The sequence below is a fragment of the Notothenia coriiceps genome, unplaced genomic scaffold, assembly GCF_000735185.1.
Source record: "Notothenia coriiceps isolate Sejong01 unplaced genomic scaffold, NC01 NC01_scaffold00011645, whole genome shotgun sequence".
Classification (NCBI taxonomy): domain Eukaryota; kingdom Metazoa; phylum Chordata; class Actinopteri; order Perciformes; family Nototheniidae; genus Notothenia; species Notothenia coriiceps.
The window spans coordinates 267,870-289,926 of record NW_011344346.1 but is presented as its reverse complement, the minus strand read 5'-3'; the positions used below and the strand labels follow the sequence as shown (position 1 = coordinate 289,926).

The window sequence follows — 22,057 nt, the reverse complement described above, 5'->3', positions numbered from 1 at the left end:
ACTATTTTCTGTCACACAACTTGAAAAAAAAAAATAAAGCGCCCATTTTATTCCCCACTAATGGCACCTAAGCCTTTCAAAAGGGGAGGACTGTGTCAGTTTGTGCAGACTTATAAAGTAGTTTTCGCTCTCACACCGTCATTGGAGCATGACGACGGAAATATTCAAATTCTTCTGACTCATCTAAAAACAAAAACCATCTTCTACCTCAGGGTCTCTTCTCAGCTTCAGCATGTTCCTAAAATCACATTAATAGTTGTCTCATCCCTATTTCATTATCTGCTTTTAGGATTTTTGCCTAAAACTTGTGAGTGCATTAAAGGTGGGGTATGTAATTTATTTCAGAAACACTTTTTGTTATATTCCGAATGCTCTTAACATCCCGATAGTAATGAATAAATTAAATGCTTTGACAATAAATACATAAAAAAAATTCATCTGTGGAAGCCGTAGTACTGTAAAAAGCACGACCAATCATTTCAGCCGGCCCGGCTAAAATAACTGGATGACCTATCTGCCTGTCAGCCTTCCATCTGTGCACAAACTTATCTCGTGCCCTCATTGGTCATGTGCGCGTTCGTGTGTGTTGGAGGAGGGGCTCTGTAAGGAAGCGGCCGATTTTTTCCGGTTGTGTAATTTAAAATTCTAGCGCACTCAAGCTGGTTTATATAAAATGACATACCCCACCTTTAAGTTATTAATGTTTTTAAATCATGTTTGCTGATCTGATTGTGTTTTCTTCTTTTTTATAACATGTTTGTTGTTTTTGTAGGACTCATCTTGTATGTTCTAGTTCTTCGACTGCATTCATTGCTGCTGAAACATGCAAATTTCCCCCAGGGGAGGAATGAAGTATCTATCTACACTTCCTCAAGCCAAGCACAACAAACAGAGTGAATACAATTCCCCTTTTAAACAAAAAAACACATACAAACTTCTCCGCAATCCCCCACAAACACACAGAGAGACTGACTGAAGTAATACATAGATGCAGATAAATTAACCAGAACTAAAAGATAAAGGGGGTCACACATCTCTCATTTATTACACTGTGTGCAGTACACTCCTCTAATTTCTGTCGTTAGGATGTCAAAACCATGAAAAAGTGTTGTGAAGATCAACAAAATACTTGTTTTTACTGGGTCTGACCCAGAGTTAAGTCTTTGGCAGATGCCATAAACAAATAAGGGACACTGTGTACTCAAGGACATGCAGCGCAAACCAAAATACAAATATAAATAAAAATACAGCTTTTCTAAAGAACATGCAGGATAAATGGTTATGAGGAACATGGTGTGTCAACGTTGGTCCTTCAAATTAATTCAGTCAATGCTATAATATATCCAGCTCTTTGTGTCTGTCTCTTCCTTTTCTCCCTGCCTGCCCCCGAAGCTATCTGCGATGGGAAGACAGCTCATATTTTATCATGACAAGGCAAAATCCATGCAATCCAGAGCCACTTCACAGGCCAGAATGTATTACAGAGAATAATAAATGGATGACACAAGCCCACAAGGCCAAGGCACAGGAAGGAAAGATGATCAGATGTTATCATTGGCCCATAATATGCTCTCAGTGACTGAACTGTTTTATGTTATGCTGTTATCCTATTTATATACTCTATCTATGGCTTTACATGCAGTTTTAAACTACATTCCTTTCTTAACTATGAAAATGTTATATTTTTACTTTGTGTGTATCTTTAAATATGACACATTTGGATAAAGGATAATGTGGCGCCCTTTGGATGTAAAGTTTACAATAAAATAAATCTGTTCGCGTCGTAATTTTAATATTTTACTCAATATAATGTGGCTGACTTGGAGACTATATATGATGATACTGATTTATTTTTAACCTCTCATCATAAACACGGTGAAAAAAACAAGTAATGATTCTTACGGTGAATACCTTGCTATTTTCCATACCTTATCTAGGGGAAAAGCTCTGAAAAACCAGTTGTTTGCCAACATTTTCTGCCATTTAAACAATAGACATGGCCAGAGCCCTAGAGATTAGTATCTCTATCTAGGGCTCTGGACACAGTAATTAGCCAATATGCTAGCTGGTTAATATTTATGGTAGGCTAACAGCTAGAAAGAAAGAGTATTTTTCTTATGAGTCGAGGAGGACTTCAAAAGCTATGAAAAAGAAGAAAGTGAAACATTTTAATCATTATTTAAGTAGGCCTATGTTAATGTTGAAATGTCTGTCATTTATAGCTGTTTGCTAGCATGTATTTAGCTTTAATCAAGTCACTGTTGCTTACAGCCTCTTGTGATGCCCCCTAGTGGCCAAAACATATCAATGTATGCTGATTTATGGATCCCATAATTCATAGCATCGTACATACACTGGATGTCATAAAACGTACTAATTCACAAATTTTCTTGTATATTTAGCAGCTCTGACACCAGAAATATGGCTTTATAAAGGAGTGACCAACCTCCACTTGCTGTCCTGAGTCGTGATATCCCCGCGTGTGTCATCTCTGACGTTACCGTCCCGCCTACATCTCCCCTCTGTCTCACCCAGTGACACACACACACACATACACACACACACACACACTTCTCCAGCAGCGAGGAGAGGCACCTCTGCCGCTGCTATCAGCGAGTCCTCACTGGCATGGACCCCGGAGGAGAGCGCTGACTATCCCGGAATCATGCCTACTGTCCTCGGCGACAAAGGGAAACTTTCCATCGTCTGTTTTCTGATCAGATGCGCATATTCTCAGGTGAGAGAGATAGATGGAGAGTGCATGGAGTGTGGATTTAAGCCTACTTATAATGCATCTTGAATAAGTCTTGGGATTGTTTTTAGATACAGTAAATGCATGTTTGAAGTCATAAAATGTTACGTTTTCTAGAGAATACTGCATAAAATCAGATGATGATCCATGGAGAGAAGTGCATTTTCTGTTGCTGCTATGTTCATAAAGATTGCTATTTAAAAGTGTTTTCAGATTTGTCTTAAATGCACTTAACAGAGATGAATAGAAGCTTGAAATTAGCTTGACTTCAGTAATGGTACTTTGAAAAGGATAATTCCTGCTCAGTAGTGCATTTTGTGATCCTGCCATGTTCATAGAGATTGCAATCTTAAAGTCTTTTAAGATGTTTCTTTAAAGCCAAGACAGATGAAATAGCTGAATAGAAGCTGGAAATGAGCATGACTTCAGTAATTGCTGATATTTGAAGAATGCAACAGGTGGCTGGTAGTGTACTTAGCTTGCACGCTGCTTGCTGCAGGTGTTTTGATGGGTTGTGGTTTGTTTGGCCCCTGGGGAGTTCACTCATATGGGTATTGCACCAGAGATGTAGCCCGCGGACCGGTGCCATTTGAAACACATTGCTCATGATAATATCCATTCTAATGGACGTGTGAGTGTGAAGTGAGGAAGCAGGCCAGGTTTTCTTTTGTATGCATTACCACAGGGAGGTGAAATACGGGCTGTCTGTGCTTATGATTTTTATTTGGCTCCTACGGCCCCATAAACTGTCTTGGGGCTGTTATAATCCGACAGTATTTTGCACACATACTGTTTTCTATCCGCAGGCTAAGAGTCCAGCCACTCAGACACTGACCTTAGTGAGTCATGCATACAAGAGGAGATAGTTTCACACACAAAAGCACACTGCACTACACACATTTTCTACTGTGCATGTATGCTGCACAGAAGACAAAGTGGGGCATAACAAAAGGAGCAAATCACCAATATAAAGGAATCTTAAATATATTAAATGTTTAAAAGAAAGAAATACAATATTTAGTAGATGAGATCAATGAAAAAATACAGAACTATTAAAGCTCAACTAAAAACCAAACATGGCAAGTATAATTTTGGAAGAGGAATTAAAAGGAAAACATGTTTTGGTACTAATTTGTGCAGGTTAATCTGTTTGCACAAAAAACGACATAAAGCACCAACAGATGCACACACAGTTGTGTAAAGCATTTCTCTTTTATCTTTATGCCTGAGCAACATTGGTCTCAGCTTTGGTGTTCTTTGGTGTTCTTTGGTGTCAGTTTGGTGTGTAAGAGGCTTAAGAGTCAGAAATAAATTTAAATTGTGAGCTGAATTATGAAAAAGGGGAAAAAACGTGAGGGGAGGAGGGAGAGCGGGGGTTGCCTAACACGGATGGAAACAGAAAGTTCCTTGCAACGGAATCAGCATCCGTCTGATCATCTGCAGCTGTGATTTCTAAGATGTGAGTCATCAACACACTTCAACCACCTCTTAACTCTCACAATTATTCTGTATGTGTGGGAGACTTTAAGGATTATAGTAAAGTGCGACACAGAGTTGTACGATTTTGCAGCAAAAAGGTGGGAAACAAAAGGCCGAGAGGATCAGTGTCGATGTAGCTGTTATCTTCCTTTAGAGAAGTTTCCATCTTGAGGAATTTAGGAGGAAATAAATGAATGAGTCTAGGAGCTACAGCACATCAATCAATCAATCAATGTTTATTTATATAGCCCAATATCACAAATGTTCAGTGGACTTCACAGTTTGTACAGAATATCAGTATGACAACACGACACCCTCTGTCTTTAGACCCTCACATCGTACAAGGAAACACTTCCAGAGAAAACCCCACAGTTTAAAGGGGAACATGGGAGAAACCTCAGGGAGAGCAACAGAGGAGGGATCCCTCTCCCAGGACGGACAGACGTGCAATAGATGCCGTGTGTAAATCGAAGGGATAATACATTTTACAGCGTAGGTAGACCAAATGTTTGGAAATGCATGTGTCTATAATAATAAGATGAATCCATGAGGATGTCAACAATCCTGTGGGAGCCATCAGGGAAGTAGTATGATGAGAGTCAGGCAGGACCGCAGAGATAGGTTCAGCCACGACTCGAAATCCAGGACTCAGATCAGGACTCAGGATCCAGGATCAGCCACGACTCTGGATCCCAGCGTAGATAGACACCAAAAATAAATTTGGGGGAAGCTGGGTTAATCGGAACATGAGAGTACACAGGTACAGACAGAGAGAAGGAAGAAGTAAGGTGTCCCCCAACAGTCTAAGCCTATAGCAGCAAAACTAGGGGCTGAATCTAATCAGCCCTAACTATAAGCTTTATCAAAAAGGAAGGTCTTAAGCGCACTCTTAAAAACGGATAGGGTGTCTGCCGTCCGAACACAAACTGGAAGCTGATTCCACAAAAGTGGAGCTTGATAAGAAAAGGCTCTGGCTCCCATTGTACTTTTAGAGACTCTAGGAACAACCAACAACCCTGCATTCTTGGAACGCAATGCCCTAGTAGGACAGTAGGGTATAATGAGTTATTCAATGTAAGATGGCGCCTGCACATTAAAGGGCTTTGTAGGCGAGAAGAATCATTTTAAATGATATCCTGTGTTCTATAGGGAGCCAGTGTAAGGCAGCCAGAACAGGAGTAATGTTCTCTGGTTCTGGACATCTGCACTTTACTGTAATTTACATGCTGAAATATGGATTGTGTGCACAACATTTCTCCCATAATCGTGTCTAGTGGATGACTTGTGTCTGTTATTCTGAAGTGTCACAATAGTCACTCTTACCACTTGTCAATCCTGACTTCCTGTGATGTTCTCCTTATTAAACGTCAACTAATTATTTTGTTGCACAGGTAACAAGAAGCCAACACATCATCTGTGCCAAAGATATTCTGGAGGTAAGACATTTGGCTACTATCCATTCATTGCTTGGCTTTGAAGTTTGCTGTTATTCATTATTTTTAAAAGTATGGTAATCACAGCAGCAGTAAATTACTTTGAACATGTGCAAATTCAGATTAATCCCTCATATCCCCATTCAAAGGAGCCATATCGTTGGGAACGTTTTTTGTTTGGATTTCTTTAGATGTTTTTCCAGTTTTGATGTAATAGAATAATTGCACTATTGTTGCTCAGAGGAGGAAACACTAGCACTATGAAAGGCTGCAACTAAAGATATGTTGATCCGCTGCTGAAGTTTTTCGAGGTCTCAAGGTGCTTTTTTCGCTTTTATGGCAGAGGTTTTACAATGCAGAGGATTATTGTGTCCTGTCACCAGCGTGGGACAGGTAGGATGAGCGGAGGAGGAAGATACAAACATGTGGTGGAGAAGTGAGGGAGGAAGATAGCAACACATAACGGTCCACCTGGGAGACCTTGTTGTTGTTGGAGGAGGAGAGGGGCTGGTGTCCTTGGTGACTGAGGGAGGAGAGATAATGAAGTGAAAGGATGAGCACGATAGGAAACACTTTCCCTCCAGGGTTTACTGCTGAGTGAAGAGGAGGAAGAAACACTTTTGAGCCGCCTGCCAGGTTCATGAAAACGTGTCATCTCAGGAGCGTCTTTTGGATTTGAATGACTGATTCCCAGAGGAGTTAAAGCAATAGTTTGACATTTTGAGAAATACGCTTATGTGCTTTCTTACCGAGAGTTTGAAAGGAACACTGATACCACTCTTACGTCTGTAGATATAAATAGCCAATGAACAAACAACCTGCAGCTGCAGCTCTTACGAACAAAGATTATCTTTATTGGTCTATTTCTTTTTATTCATCATTGGTTTAAATAATGTCAGAGAAAGTGAAAAATATCTGTTCGTTTGAATCCAAGGTGATGTGTTTTTAAATCTCTTGTTTTTTCAGTCCAAGACCCAAAGATATTAACTTTAATACGATATAAAACTAAACGAATCAGAAAATCCCCACGTTTAAGAGGCTAAAAGAAGCTATTTTCTGCAATTTCTGTAGGAAATATTATGGGAAAGATAAGAATCAAATAACTAAAAAGTTTACTCTTTTTGATTAGGCGACTTATTGTTGCATCCTACTGCCTACAAGTACTTCTAAACTTGCTCATCTTGTATATATTTGCATTGTTAGGTTATATTTTGTTTTTTGTAATTACCTTGGATGTGGAATTACCCTTTGTAGTTTAACATGTGTCTATGTACCAGACACAGTGACTTCTGGTTAGCTAAGCAGCTATATATTTAGCATTCAAACAACAGAGTGATTTCAAAATAGTCATTTAAATATCGTCAAGAAAGAAAAAACGCTGATTTTCCAAAATTATGAACTATCAATTTGATCACTCTGCTTGGGTCTTTACACACACACACACACACACACACACACACACACACACACACACACACACACACACACACACACACACACACACACACACACACACACACACACACACACACTCGATTATGGCAACAATCATAATCTCAATTATTTGGGTCAATAATTTGTAATTGCGATTATTAAATGCGATTATTCATTGACTTTGAAAACATCCATTTATTGTACTTTAAAACAAATACAAATAATAATTTCAACTGTTGAATTATACCACCGTCATGGTCCAGAAGTAACAGGAAATAAATGTTGAACTACAATTTAAGACCACACACACACACACACACACACACACACACACACACACACACACACACACACACACACACACACACACACACACACACACACACTAAATGGTACAAAATCAGGCTGTTTTTGTCAGCATCCATGAGGCCTGTCTGAGAGTGACTGTGGGCAATCTAATCAGCATAGATTATAATCAGAGCCTGAGCTAAGACACTGAAACTGAGCTCGCTCCATGCGGCGGCTTCACTCTCACGTACCGTGCAGTGAGAAGAAAAAGAAAATAGGGTCAATTTTGCTAATAGTCCAGGTGTATAATCATGTGTAATCATCATTTTAAACTTCTCGATTAAATGATTACTCATCATGTGTACTCATCATTTTCAATTTATTATGTTTGAGTAAATATTATGTTGTTAAGGTACTCAAAGCATTCAAACCTCTGCTGAGCCTTCATTATCCCCTTTCATATATAAATATTTGATATCAACAATGAGAGACATGGCAGCCTTTTTGGGAGAATTCAAAATGTGTATTTGTGAATATTAGGCATATCCTGTATTTGTTAAAGAAAGAGTTTGCAAAAAAGACCTGTGACGATAATGTAATGGCCATACCATGTAATCATTCTGTTATAGCACCACCTATAGGTTACAGTATCCATTTAAAAAAGAAAAAGCAATAAAACCTTTACATTTAATCTATTGTTCCCAGGGACTTTCCAGTTTGACTAATCTGGTCTTTGAATCAGTTAAAATATCACTTCGTTGTTTAGGCACAACAACAATGGACCTGTGGACTGAAAGGCGACTCAGCAGATACTCTTCTAGTGTTTCTTACAGGGTTAATAGGTTCTGAGCCTTTTTCAAACTATTAAATATCACAAAGTTGTCCATAATATCCTTCTCCAATGTGCTTCAGTATGTTCTTCTGTTGGCAGTTGTACCCTTCATCTTTACTCTGATTTTAACTAGTTGAACTGGTTAATAATGATTGCCTTTTGTGGCAAAAGACACCTGACGTCATTACTGTTCAATTCCCCGCCCAACATGCAATATTGCTTTGACTAGGTGTCTTGGTTTCTGATTTCACCCCTTTGAAATGCCGCCTTCGGAAAAGCTAAGTGACTTGACAGTCTGCTTAAACCAGTCCTCCAGGAATGAATAATCATGCAAAAGTTAATATCGTCATATGTTCAGCGCTAATCTGTTCACTAACAGATCAAATAAAGCCAGTGTACAAGCTGCTCACAGATCTACAAACCAAAATACTTTCCAAAATAGCTGTCAAACATAAAAAATAGTTACAAAAATATTGAAGATACTTGAAATACCTGGGAAAAAAGATGGTAGAGATCAAACACAAATCTTACACACAAATCTTGACACAGCTGCACAGTGCACTCTCCCACAGCAACCATAACACACATCCAGACACTGACCTTTATTTACAGCCCGTCACACTCCCCCTGGTGGGGGGGGAGCAGCTCTGATAACAGCAGTCAGCTGGGGCTCTCTGCACTGTACAGACATAAGTTGATCCTATATGAAGGAGAAATGAAGATAGTTCGAGATTTAGGAAGCCTGGAGTTCCTGCATGTGAGGAACATCAATCACAGTGGCATCTCACAACTCACCTTTGACCTCTCTTTCTTCTGCACAGGACATGACTCAGTCCTGGACGTCCCAGCATGCCTTAGGGGGAGACCAGGCCCAACACATCCTCTACAACCCTAAGGTATGTGTGTTTATCTTGGATAATTAAAGGGAAACTCCTACCTTTTTAAGGACTGCTCACAGGTCTTGGGATTCCACTGCCTTTGTGAAAAAAGTTGTTTTAACATTTTGTGGCTCCAGTGGGATGTACATGTCTGATAAATTGATTCACTGAGTCAGTGTTGGTTTTGGCTGAGTTTGGAAATGAAAACAATCTGGAGGGCTGGAAGTAGAAACAAGAGAGCTTACCTGCTTTATGTATCCTGCTCCTCATCTCTGCTGCAGGTTAGCATCTCGAGGCTACATTAGCTGCTAGTAGCATAACTTCTTCCTCTTCTTCTTTTTTTAGGTTAATTGGCAGTTTAGAACCATATATTAGCTGCTTTAGCGCCACCTACTGGACTGGAGTGTGCAGCAGTAGGTTGACAGGAAAAAAAGCATAAACAAAACTGGTATCCCTCTGTTAAACTGGTTGCTCTTAACAAATTGTTTATAACATTGTACACTTTCTCTTATGTATTTTCTAGCAATTCCTTGTTCTTTGTTGCATGGAGGCTTTTAATACATGTTTAAAGTGTTCTGTTTACTACAGTGTGTGCATAATCTGTATACTGTAGATCCTACATTAGCAAAACACACCCTGATCTTTGAAGTCTGCAATCAGTTGCATTCTGGGTAATGTAGGCACCAGGTGTTGACATGGAAGAAGAATGCATGGAATGAAAAGGGGGATTTCTTATCCTTTTTTAACTGTTCATTAGCATCCAACAGTCTTATTGTATAGTGCAACGATACATTTGGAAGTACTTTTTAAGGCATTTAAATAGAGGGTTTTGCTAACTATATTTTTCTCCTTCTATCCAAAGGAAGCAAAACTACCGACTGCACAACAAAGACAAAGTATGTGCTGATACTTTTGCTTGTCTGAGATGTGCAATAATTTACATTTGTCTCTCTTTGAATATATTTTTGTCGCCTGGTTTTAAATATGGTTTCTCTCTCTCTCTCTGTGAGGTCGGGGGGATGTGCAGCTTCGAGTGACCCATCATCCTCGTGTGGCACCTCACAAATCGTAAGTGGTAATGAGGAAACATGATCCACCGAGGGTCATCAAACACAGACGATATAATACATCACACATAACTTCTAAAATCAGATGCAAATCATGAATACAATGGTGTGTACAGCCTCAGGGAGAAGCATTAATGAGAGTGAAGGTGATACACACGCAGAGTGGGTCATCACAGTGTTTCAGGCGACATCACAAAGGTCAGGTCAGAGGTCGGCTCACATTCCTGAGAGTTGTCAGTTGAGCGCGATGTGCTCCCGTTTGTTAAATCTTCACTTCCTCTTTTTGCTGTGAAACACATGTTCCCTGTTGTAGACCCACTGCGTGACGCACATTGTCACACATTACCACACAGCCTTTGTTAGCATAACATTTTCACTTCATTTAGGAGACGTTTTTTCACAAATCCAACTTGATTGTGTTGAGTTACATTGATCCACAAAACAAAAACAATAGATTAGTGCATTAGGAAGCTCATACCAAACAAGATATTCAGTATTTGACTATAATGACACTTTTTTTATAGCATTAATCTTCATTGCTAAGTGTTACGTTATAGGTCAATTTAATGATCTCACCATCTGCGTGTGTCACTTTGCTTGCAGCATGCTTGTGGATGACCTGAAGCTGAGCAGTGATGAAGATGACACCCAAAGGGTAGGTGACCTTTAAAGGGCTTTGTTGACACTACTTCTCTATTGCCACATTTTTGTGTAATGGTAAATAATACAAGTTAGTAAGAAGTTGATTTTTATAAATTTGAATTTGTCACAAAGACTGAAATGGCGGTTGACATTACTTAAAAATAATGACATGATTGACTTATTGTAGGATTTATATGCATAGATTTACTTTAATTTATATACACATATACTCAAGCTGCAGGGTTTTCCCTGCCGTTATACTGTAAGACCTGGGTGCACTGTGCAGCTCTATATACCCCAGTGCCAACGTTTCAGTGCAATGTTTACAGTACCCAAGAGTACATTTTGTTGTTTGTGTAATGTGTTGTATATTTTATTTATATTGATTGATTTAGTATTGTTTTGACGTTCATATTCAAATGTCTGAAGATTAAACATTTAATTGCTCTTTAAAAAGGTTACTTGCATTATTATGCTATTATATTATCATGAAATTGTCTTAAAATGACGATAAATATTTGATTGCAATCATTTTTGAGGCAATATATTGTTCAACAAAAGTAGTTATTGTGACATGCCTTCTAAAGTCTCTGCAAAACAGGATGGGCCAGATGTTTTGAATGATTGAAAAGAACTAACTAAGCAGTTATACTTACAGTAAGCTGGACGTGTGTCATAATGCATTGTTCTCACTGGAGTAGGCTGGCAGAGAGTGCAAGGGAACAGAAAGAGAAAGTGAAAAATTATGATAATGACTCATCACATGGCTGCCTGCTTTTCTTGTTTTGTTTAATGACGTTCAAACACACCCATACCCAGATGGACAAAACTGCTGCAACTGTTTGTGTTCTTGCTACTTATCATATGAGGATAAGGAAACACATCAATAGAAGCAAACTGTTCCCTAAACTGCTGGATGACTAGTTTCTTTTTTGTGTGTTCCTGAAGGCAACTCATGAGTCAGCTCCCTGGGACGGACACAGGTACTCAATTACAAGGATATAACCTCTGGATGTTTGTCTGTAAAACCGTGTGACTAACTGTCTGTGTGTGTGGCTGTGTACCAACGCTGACCCCTCTCGTGTGTTTGTGTGTGTGTTGACGGACAGCCTGTCAGCACATCGAGCACACACACATGGCAGGAGGGTGAGACATTCCAGCTCTGACTCGTCAGGCTCGGACTCCAGCGCAGAGTCGTGCAGCAGCAGCAGCAGCAGCAGCAGCAGCAGCAGCAGCAGCCTTCACTCCCGCAGCCGGAGCCCGGACCCTCACCCAGACCCTGCATCCCCTCCACCCTGCAACAACACAGAGGTACCACCACTGAGCCTCCTCTTTATCTCCTGTATCCTTATCTGTGTCTTCCTCTGGTTGAATTCTCTGCAGGGAGCGGTGGCCTCGAGGCGGTTGACGGCAGGTGTGGAGAGGGACGGAGGAATGAGGAATGCATGTGATTTAGAGAGTTGGAGGAGGAGGGTGAGGTAGCTTTGGGAATTAGGGCCTGGGTGTCATGTCAACAGGCCCATTCGTAGAGAGGAAAGCCCTCGGGAGGTGGAAGTCATCAATACTCCAGAGTTCATGTTGACATCTGCAACTGGAGTCACCTTTGCTTTCAAAACACACAGAGACTGCACTACTTGCATATTAACTTAGAAAAATACTGAGGTGTAGTTAAGGGGCATTGTGGGGGTCGTGCTATGTGGGGAATGAAGGGGAAACCTGCTCTTGTTTTATGAATGGAAAGCCCTGTATAACACAGACTGTATTACTACACATTGCACTACATCGGGCCCCAATGTAGAGAGAGGGAGGGTGTGGAGCTGCTGTGGCGGCGGGGGTGCGCACACCATGTGTTTTTCATTTACGTGGACTGTTTAAATGTCTCCCGAGCAAGAGAGGGGGGTTGGAGTTATGAAGGCAGCAGAGTTCCAGGTAGTAGAGAGAGAAAGAGGGAGGGACAGAAAAAGCAGGAGGGAGGGCGATCGAGACGGTACAAGAGATGCAGTGTCTTCTCTGGAAAAGAGGGCGCGGGATGTGGGGAGGAGGGGGGGGTCACTGTTTGACTTGAGGAGCAGAGGTTTAATTTAGTTCCTGGTCAGCGACGAGGAAAAGAGAACCAGAGAGAGAGTGAGAGAGAGAGAGTGAGAGAGAGAGCGAGAGAGAGAGAGAGAGAGAGAGAGAGAGAGAGAGAGAGAGAGAGAGAGAGAGAGAGAGAGAGAAAAAAAAAGAAGTTAGCTCTCCGGCCGTAAGTATCCTCTTTTGTTTTTTTAAGTGGAAATCTTCCTCTGGTCTCATTTCTAGTCACCAAGCCAGTTGTTAAGCAAACATTAAGTGAGTCACTTGGCATAATTGGATGGGGGTTGAGCGACTGTAAGCACAGATGTGGACTGCGAGTGAGTAGACTATTGTAAGAGGGTCCACTGGAACTTTAAGACAACCACTTTTTAGACATGAGTCATAATCCAGGTTTGTCTTTTGGAATTTGAATTGTTGTGTTTAATAGCAGCTGAGTCATGCGTTGTTTGTAATGTGCGTTTTGAATGTTTCTGTTGCACAGTGAGGATGTTGTGGTGTGTGATGTGTGTCAGCCCTCTCATGGTTAAACGTCTCTGACCCTCCACATTAAAACACATGTTTTAGGGGGTGGAATGTGCTGGAATGTTGTGGTGCTTTTACATTACTTGGGTAATCCTTTTTTCGCTTTGTTACACTTCTACTTATAATGTCTTAACTTTGACTTTAAAATGATCATAATAATTATATTACATATTTACAGAATTGTCCTTCCTTTTAACTTACTTTAATTTTAAATGTATTACAAATGTTTTAGATATGTTGCTGTTCTTACTATTATAAAGATACTTGGATCAGATTTTTAAGCCTCACTATTATATTAATCTATTCAGACTTAATATTTGACATTTGTTACTGTCTTCTTCTCTGCTTTTTAGACTGATCACCCCCCTGCGGCTCAGTGGCAGTTGGATAAATGGCTGAAGAAGTCCCGGAAAAAATCCACCAGCAGTGACCACGATCCTTCCCAGATCATCCCAGGACGCCTTCCCTCTCTTCCCAACAACAGAGCCCCATCTCCAGCCCGGTCCTGGGACATCGATCGGGATTACAGCCCCAGCCAGAGCCCTATCCCCAGCCCACAGTTCAACTACAGCCACAGCAACAGTCCCCTCCCCAGCCCGGGTTACAGCTTCTGCCCGAGCCCCAGTCCGTTCCCCAGCACCTGCCCGAGCCCGGGACCCAGTCTGATCCCCAGTCCGGTCCCGAGTGTTTGCCCCAGTCCGTGTGGGAGAACTAGAGCCAGTCGAAGCCCGAGCCCGATACCAAGAGACCCTCCAAGGAGCCCCAGTCCGAGCCTGCCTGCTCCTTCCAAGGTCCGACACTACCTCGAGGTTCAGACGACACAACCTAGCCTTACGACCAATCACCACAGGACGAAAAGCAGGCCATGGATTACCCCATTGCCTAACAGCGACACCAAGAGCAAGCCTACAACCAGCACTCATCTTCATCAGCACCGGCCGAAGACTCGACCTCCGCAGGAGCAAGAGCAAAGCAAACTAAAGACTTCTCAGATTCACAGCCACAAATCTAGACACAAGCCGAACTCGAATCCAAGTTTAAAGCAGATTTCCGAGGCTCCCAAAGCCAAACACACGTCTCATTTTGAACAAACTCAGGGTAGTAGATCCAACCACAAATCCAGCCACAAGCCCAGGCCTTCGTTGCAGTCTAGCTCGCAACATAGCACCACAACAGCAAAGCACTTAGCCCCCGGAAGTCGTGAAACCAACTCTGGTCACAGTTCTCATTCCCAATCTACCTCTAAAGCTGCTACTAATCCCACTACTGGGTTGAACGCTAGATCAAATCCTAGCATAAAACCAAGAGCCAAGTCCTCAGAGGCCCCGGCTCCTGTGCATGTTAACCAAACAAAACCAACGCAGACGAAAGCTCAGTGTAAGGAGCTCAGAGGAGATCATTTGAGCCAAGCTGAGGGGAGAAAACACGAGAGAAAAGAGGACAGACATCGGGAACAAAAGCAAGGGAAACAGGGGAGAAAGGAAGACAGGAGGCTGGCGGAGGAGCAGCTACTGAGACGTCCCTGGATCCACAGTTCAGCTGAAGAAGAGGAGGAGGAAGAGGAGGTGATAGTGATAGAGAGTAGGAGAGAGGAAAGAGGGGAAAACAGGAGGAGGAGAGAGCAGCAACAACGACGCGAATGGCAAACCAAACCCAGAGTGCCCACAAATACCACGCAGCAACGACATCAGGACTACTCACACAGGACAAAAAAGGGAGGAAGAAGTGAGGAAGAGAGGGAGTTATCGCCTCCTCCATCCCGTTCCCCATCTCCTCACAAAGTACACTCCTCCTCCTCTTCCAATTCTGAGTCTGAGTCTGAACATCGGGCTCCCATCACTAAAGTCCAAGCGGACTCCACCTCTCACAGGAAACTCCCCCAGAGAGGAGGCAGGTCGGAGGGTGACAGGCCGAAGGTGGTGCAGCCCACCGGAGGTCACCCAGGTGAGGGGGGGCAGAAGCACTACACCCTGGTGCCGTTTGGGCGGAGCGAACAAGCTACAGCGCCTTCCCAGAGAGGGCTGAGGAACCTGGTGGTGCACATAGACCTGTGTCTGCTGAAAAGAGTCCCGGACAGCACCACTACTTCCCCGGTGAAAAAGCCCTCCGCCTCTTCCTCCGCCTCTTCGGCCACTAAGGACAAGCAGAGAGAGGCGATGAAACACCTGTGCCTCCCCGAGGCTGCGTCGAAAGACAGCAAAAGGAAACGCAAGGTAGACAACAAGCGTGTTTACTTTTCCTCTCTGTTTAATTTGATGTGTGTCGATGGTGGACAGTCCTTAAAAACATTTACTTAAATACTAATATATCATTCTGAGGTACTTAAATTGGCTTTTCTCAGATAGAGAAATTGCACTTCAATCCACTACATTTATTTGATAAATGTAGTGACTTTGAGGATTCGTATTAATAGTACAAAATGTAATTTAAACTGTTTTCTTTCACAAAATATTGTCTATTACCAAAACGTTACAGCTTACAGTTTGTTAAGAAATTAAAATGACCACCTTTCTCAGCTGCGACATAAAAGTGTTAAAACAGTATTGCAGTAATTTTAACTTTAATCCAATCATATCATGAAATGGTCTCATGTGCATAACAGGTACTTTTACTTTTGATTATTTAAATATACTTTGATGGTGGAGCTTGTACTTTTGAATGAAGTACTACTGCTCGGAGTATTTTTACACTCTGGTAGTTCTCCTTTTTTTAAATAATTGAGCTCAGTAAATCGACCCTTTCTGCACATTATTGTGTATGAATATGAACGCATTACTACACACTTGTTCTTCAAAGCATGCATATGTGTGCTTATGTGTGTCCAGCTGGAGAACGGCGTGTCACACAGAGAAAGCAAGAGGAGTCTTCCTCATGCAAACGACCCATCAGGACACACAGAGCCTTCAAGTCTCACAGCCGAGCGCAACTTTGTGACTGAGACTTTGCACAATGGGTAAGAAAAACAAATGCATCACTTTGTCTCACATGTGCAATCTTACTGTCTGAAGTAACGCAGGAGTTTAATTGTATTTAAACAACAAATTATGTGCGTTTTTGTCAATTTACACATGTGGTTCTTGCAGGTACTTGGAGGAGTACATGGACAACAAGAGGCCGTTGTCTCCTCTGTCTCCGCTGTCAGACAGCCCTGAGACCACCAAGCCCCCCCCCAAAACAAAGACTTCCGAGCAGCTCCATGTCCACAAGAACAGAGACAAGAATAGAGATTCTGCTTTAAAGGTAATACAAAAAAGAACTTCAACTTAAGTTAATTTGCAATGCCACTCTCTCAATTTCATCGCGGGCCACATTAACATTATGGTTGCATTCAAAGGGCCGGTTGTAACTTTAAGACTATATAACATTACATATATAAATATTTAATATATATAAAATAATTTATTATATTACATTATTGCATCTGCATTGGATTATTTTCGGATAGGGTAATAACATAATTAACTACGTCTGAAAGAAGAAGTCTTGGGCAAATAATTGCAAGTCTTGTTCAGTGAGAATGTCACAAAATGATTTAAAAAGAAAAGCCAAATTCTGAAGAAGAAATGGGAAGTGACATTTTGAAAAAAAAGTAACATTTTGAAAAAAGGCAAATTCTGAGAAAAAGGCAACTCCTAAGAAAAAAGGCATTATTTTTAAAGAAAAAAATGTAAAATTCTGAGGAAAAAAGTCAAATTTGAGATGCATTGTCTATTTCAGAATAGAAAGAACATTCAAACACGAAACTCTGAACTCAACAAGGAAACACAGACAAAACAACAACAACAATAATAATACACACATAAAACTAGAAGCAACAGAGTATTGTAAACACAATTGTATGTGTTTTATTTGTTCTATGTCCTATATATATATATTCACGTTGCACTGTTGGAGGAGCCCGTGACTTACATTTTTCATTGCCATATTTACACTGTAGCTAATGACATGACAATAAAGCCTTGAATCTTGAATCTATTTGTTGTCTTAGTTTGAGATTAAATTGATCTCAGTCAGGATCCCGATCGAGTTCTGTTTGAGTTACACATGTTGATTCCCCGAAAAAAACTAATGAGGATTTACGTAACAGCACCTAACGTGTTTCTGACGTGTTTCTGAGCCTGAAGCTCTGTGTTGAACTAGGTCAAGGTACCAAAGTCAAGTTCATCCCAACTCCATTCCTCACAGTCTGTAGCGGCAAAAACGTTGGTTTGTTTCACCTCTTCTTCTTTAGCCCAAGATGGAGGTGGAATGTGTCAAAGTGTTGAGAGAGCCCCAACCGCCTGAGTCCTGGGGCCCTGCAGGGCACAGAGGGGCCGTGCCAAACAACGAAACGTGAGCATCACTACATACCCCACACTGCTTTATGTTTGTCAGATGTACAAGATAACTCACTTTTCTATATTTCTGTCCATTTCAGTCCGCACCATGCTGAGTACTACTTGCATGAAGCCAAGAGGATGAAGCACCGCGCAGACGCAATGGTTAGTTCTTCATCTTTGACGATGTACGATATGTTGACAGTGAAGTAAACTAGGTAACTGTACAATTAATAGTTGTTCAGTTTGGCAGCTGTTTGATGTCTGTGTGTGTTCAGTAAGCAGGCACACAGAAACATGTTTACACAGCATATGTTTTTCCAGGGAAAATACAATGAGCTTCACAGAGAAACATGCAAAGTAATGAAAATACTCTACAGTATGTATAGATGTTAGGCCTCGGTCAACCATGTTCTGGTGACAGAAAGTCTCTTACTCTAGATTTTTCAACTGGTATACCAAGAGCAGAATCAAAGAAACTCTTGACAATTATTATTACAAATTAAATCTTTCTTTAACCTGCAATAGTCCTTACCCCTTACAAAAAACTGGTGAAAAGTTGAGCCAAAAGGTAAAAATCATTATTACTTTGTGTGTTGGATTTTTTTTTATCTTGGGAATTGTATTTAAAATATACCATGAGCATTACAAAACATTCACAGGACCAGGTTACAGTTTTAAACTCATTTGTATCTGTAGTCCCTGACTGTGGCCTGCTAAATGCTAGGAATATTTGTCCAGGGCGAAACCAAAGTTTATATCTAATATTTCTACCATACCATGCATCTACTAGCTGGTCTGACATGACTCAGCTGACTTCAGAAAACCTGAATATAGAAGAAAAGTAAAGTCACAAAGTCGTTATAAAAACCCTTTGATGAAGCTAGATTGGCCAGTTCCAACTTTGGGCAGTTTGTGCTAAGCTAGGCTAAACACCTCCTGAATTATCTCTCTAATGCTGCACAGAGTCAACGCTTTCTCATCTAACTCCTGTATGTTTTGGACGCTACAATACCAGAGTATTCCTTTTGTGTTTACTCCCATCTTTATTTATGTTGGATTGCTTATTTCCAGGTGGACAAGCTGGGGAAGGCTGTGAATTACGTGGACGCCGCTCTGTCCTTCATGGAATGTGGGAAAGCGATGGAGGAAGGGCCGCTAGAGGCAAAGTCTCCCTACACCATGTACTCAGAAACCGTGGAGCTTATCAGGTAATTGGGATTCGAGCAACAAATAAACACATATCCAGATGGATTGTCTAACCATGCTGTGTCTTCAGGTACGCCATGAGGCTGAAGAGCCACTCCGGGCCCGGGGCGAGACACGAAGACAAACAGCTGGCGGTGCTTTGGTGCGTTTCTCATTCCCTCTGTTTACACCACATCTATCATCACATGAGAGAACCTGCTTTTTCAGGATGGCTTGTTTTCTGTTTGAGTTTGTTTGACTTGTGTCATCCTTTGTCCACAGTTTCCGATGCCTTGCACTTCTTTACTGGCAAATGTTTCGTTTAAAGAAGGACCATGCACTGAAATACTCCAAAGTTCTGCTGGACTACTTTAAGGTAGGCTATGTAAGTCTGGGGTGCCTTTTTAATACAAATATTTACTACATAAAGTACATTTTAGGCTATACACTATAGGAAATATAGACATTGATTTTTCAAGCACAGGTCAATTTCAAGAAATGGGCTTATTCTGCTTACACAACGAGACTTCTGTCAGACTAAAAATCAAAAAAGTATGTGTCTTATTGTAAGAAATCAACTGGGGAGGTTTTGTCCTCAGAGCCGTTTGCCTAAAAAAAGAGCCAGAAATCTTCATTTTCCAGTTTCATTCCTATTATTTTCTAAAGGTTTTTTGTTAATATATTTATATGGATAGCCTTATTTATATAACATTTTATTCGTAGTTTCTTAGATTGTAAACATTTGAATTTTGATGACTTTTAACCTTGTCTATGGTTTCATTACAGAGTTCTCCCAAAGTGCCTTCTACACCCCCTCCCGGTTGGAGTGACTCTGGGAAGTAAGTGGATATTAACTTTATAGTACATGCTAATGTTTTAATTATTTTGTGTGCATGCCTTTTAGCCACTAAACCTCCATTGCTAGCCCCCACTCATGTTGTGCATGTGTTTTCACTCCCAGGGGAGCAGGAGGACCCCCTGATTCACTCTCACCCAACGGCAAACACCTGAACCGGGGGTCAAACGGGGGCAGCGCCTTCCCCTCTCACATCAGCATCCCCCAGCGCATCCACCAGATGGCAGCCAACCACCTGAACATCACCAACAGCGTGCTGTACAGCTACGAGTACTGGGAGGTGGCTGACAACCTGGCAAAGGAGAATAAAGGTACACACAGACAATAAAGATGTATTATATTTGAGATAACATTTTGTTTTCAGATTTAGGTGAATATTTCATTTCATTTTTGTATTTGTTCCACTCATGGTAAAGACAAACAATTTACAATATTTCACCACCAAATAAGGATACCTGACACTAAAAACGTTATTGTATTTGTAAATACATTTATTTGAAGTAAATCATTTCTATACAATTCTTTATATCAGGGGTTACAAACCTTTTTTCTCAATAGGATCCGTTTTGAGTTATAGGTCCTCTGACTAATGTTTAGTGAAATATTTTATATATTTTTATATATGAATTTTTTCTTATTATAGTCAATGCATTACATTACCAGCATATGACTTGTAACTGTACAATTAACCCAAGTAGTAATGTAATAACTAACAATGAGTGATGCATTTTGAGGACATCATTTCCTGTTACAGTAATTATTTTAAATATTTGTTATTACAATTCTTGGTCTGCATTATGTTTTTACCAACCATCATTACTTAATACACTTCAATCCATGGTGAGTCTATCCATGATAGCAGAAAAGAAAGACTGTGAATGTATCTTGTGCTCAGTTCTTCACTGTGTACTTGTCTTTTAACAACGTTTTAAAACACTTTCTTCTTTTTTTCATTACAGAGTTCTTCAACTACTTGAATACGTTGTCTGGGCCTTTGACTCTTCACAGTAGCATCGCTCACGCAGTCCAATACACCAGACAGGCTCTGCAGTGGATACGCATTAGTGCCAAACTTAACTGACAAGGAGAGGATTTACTGTAACCTGCACACGGCCTCACAGAAGAGACGAGACTCTGGATCTTAATGCAGCCGACCGGACAGCACTGATGCCTCCTGAGCGAGTTGGAGCTGGAGGAGGAAATGTCATGGAGCCTGAGATCATCCTCATAGGATGTTGGATTGCGTACTGGGTGCAAAGGAGCAAGCTTTTAACTTCTCCCAGATGAACTACGAGCACCTTCTGCCTCATTATTGGATTCATCGGAAGAGCTGTGTCATAAATGAAGTCTCTAATTATTTGCCAAATGTTCAACGTTGACGGAAACAGGACTCTACAGTTGTTTGTGAAATTCCACTTCTGAGGCCTTTTTCATACTTTGGAATTAAATCATTATCCAGCAGACTGTTTATCTCGGAGCCAAAAAGAAAGAAGAAGTTGTCAAAAAAGAAAAAAGACCAAATTAATCACATACCACTTTCTCCAAAGTGGGAAACTTGTCTCCATCTTTTTATAATGAAGGTTTTAATGACTCTCTTTTTAAGTCTCGGATATTTTCACTTTTATGTGTTTTTTTTACTGTGCAATATCTGTTTTTATAAAGAAAAGAAATAAGGAAAATGTTCTTTTGTGAGTCCGTTCAAGGTTCCTTTTATGCAAATTGTATTTTTGTCCTTGTTTTGAGTGTGAGGTTATGTAATTTAATGAATAATGAGGTTGAAGAGGTTTCTCACTTATTGCTAAGTGTATTGTCTTGTCCCCAGCTTCTGCCAGCATGAATGCCACAGGTAACAAAACACCAACATGGAGTTGATAATCCTTTTCCTCTTTTCCATTTTTTAACTGAAGGATTACAATGTCATCTGTGGGTCAAGATATTCTTCAAATCTTCAGCTTATGAAACCCTCCTTAAATCATGGTGTTTTGCTTTCCCCTTGTGCCTGACAATCAAACTGAATTGCTCTTTAAATGTCATCGGTTTTAAGTTATTTGAATTGCTCAACAAATAAAACATGTGGGCAGTTATTCTGAGCTATGGAAGGGTTTCATTCTTGAAGCTACTGTTTAATTCTGTGACTTTTGCATACATTTAGTTAATTATTTATGAACGAGAATGCCCCAAATACATAAAGTGATCCCATATTCTCTGCAGGAAACCTGGTCTTTACATTATATGCATGCACAGCTTACTCCCTCAAACACATGAATAATTCTCACTCATCAATGTTTGGGGAAATC

General features: G+C 40.7%; 1 protein-coding gene across 2 annotated transcripts; it reads left to right on the top strand.

Annotated features, from left to right (window-relative positions):
• Positions 1-2,583: 2,583 nt before the first annotated feature.
• On the top strand, positions 2,584-21,844 carry aff3 (AF4/FMR2 family, member 3). 2 transcript variants are annotated; one of them, XM_010772865.1, is made up of 19 exons: positions 2,584-2,737; positions 5,623-5,667; positions 9,040-9,114; positions 9,959-9,992; positions 10,107-10,164; positions 10,767-10,818; positions 11,754-11,788; positions 11,915-12,116; positions 13,754-15,613; positions 16,226-16,353; positions 16,484-16,640; positions 17,632-17,732; positions 17,818-17,881; positions 18,791-18,927; positions 18,996-19,067; positions 19,187-19,280; positions 19,691-19,743; positions 19,866-20,071; positions 20,720-21,844. In XM_010772865.1, exons 1-19 carry the CDS (start codon positions 2,666-2,668, stop codon positions 20,839-20,841), a joined length of 3,567 nt encoding a protein of 1,188 aa, XP_010771167.1. In that variant the 5' UTR covers positions 2,584-2,665; the 3' UTR covers positions 20,842-21,844. The 2 variants fall into 2 exon arrangements, with proteins under 2 accessions (XP_010771167.1, XP_010771166.1); XM_010772864.1 differs by having other exon boundaries at positions 19,187-19,289.
• The last annotated feature ends 213 nt before the right edge of the window (positions 21,845-22,057 follow it).

Coding starts and splice junctions, on each gene's coding strand:
- aff3 (XM_010772864.1), top strand. CDS start 2,666: ATGCCTACTGTCCTCGGCGACAAAGGGAAACTTTCCATCGTCTGTTTT. Junction 19,068..19,186: donor AAACAGCTGGCGGTGCTTTG/GTGCGTTTCTCA, acceptor CTTTGTCCACAG/TTTCCGATGCCTTGCACTTC. Junction 19,744..19,865: donor GGTTGGAGTGACTCTGGGAA/GTAAGTGGATAT, acceptor TTTCACTCCCAG/GGGAGCAGGAGGACCCCCTG.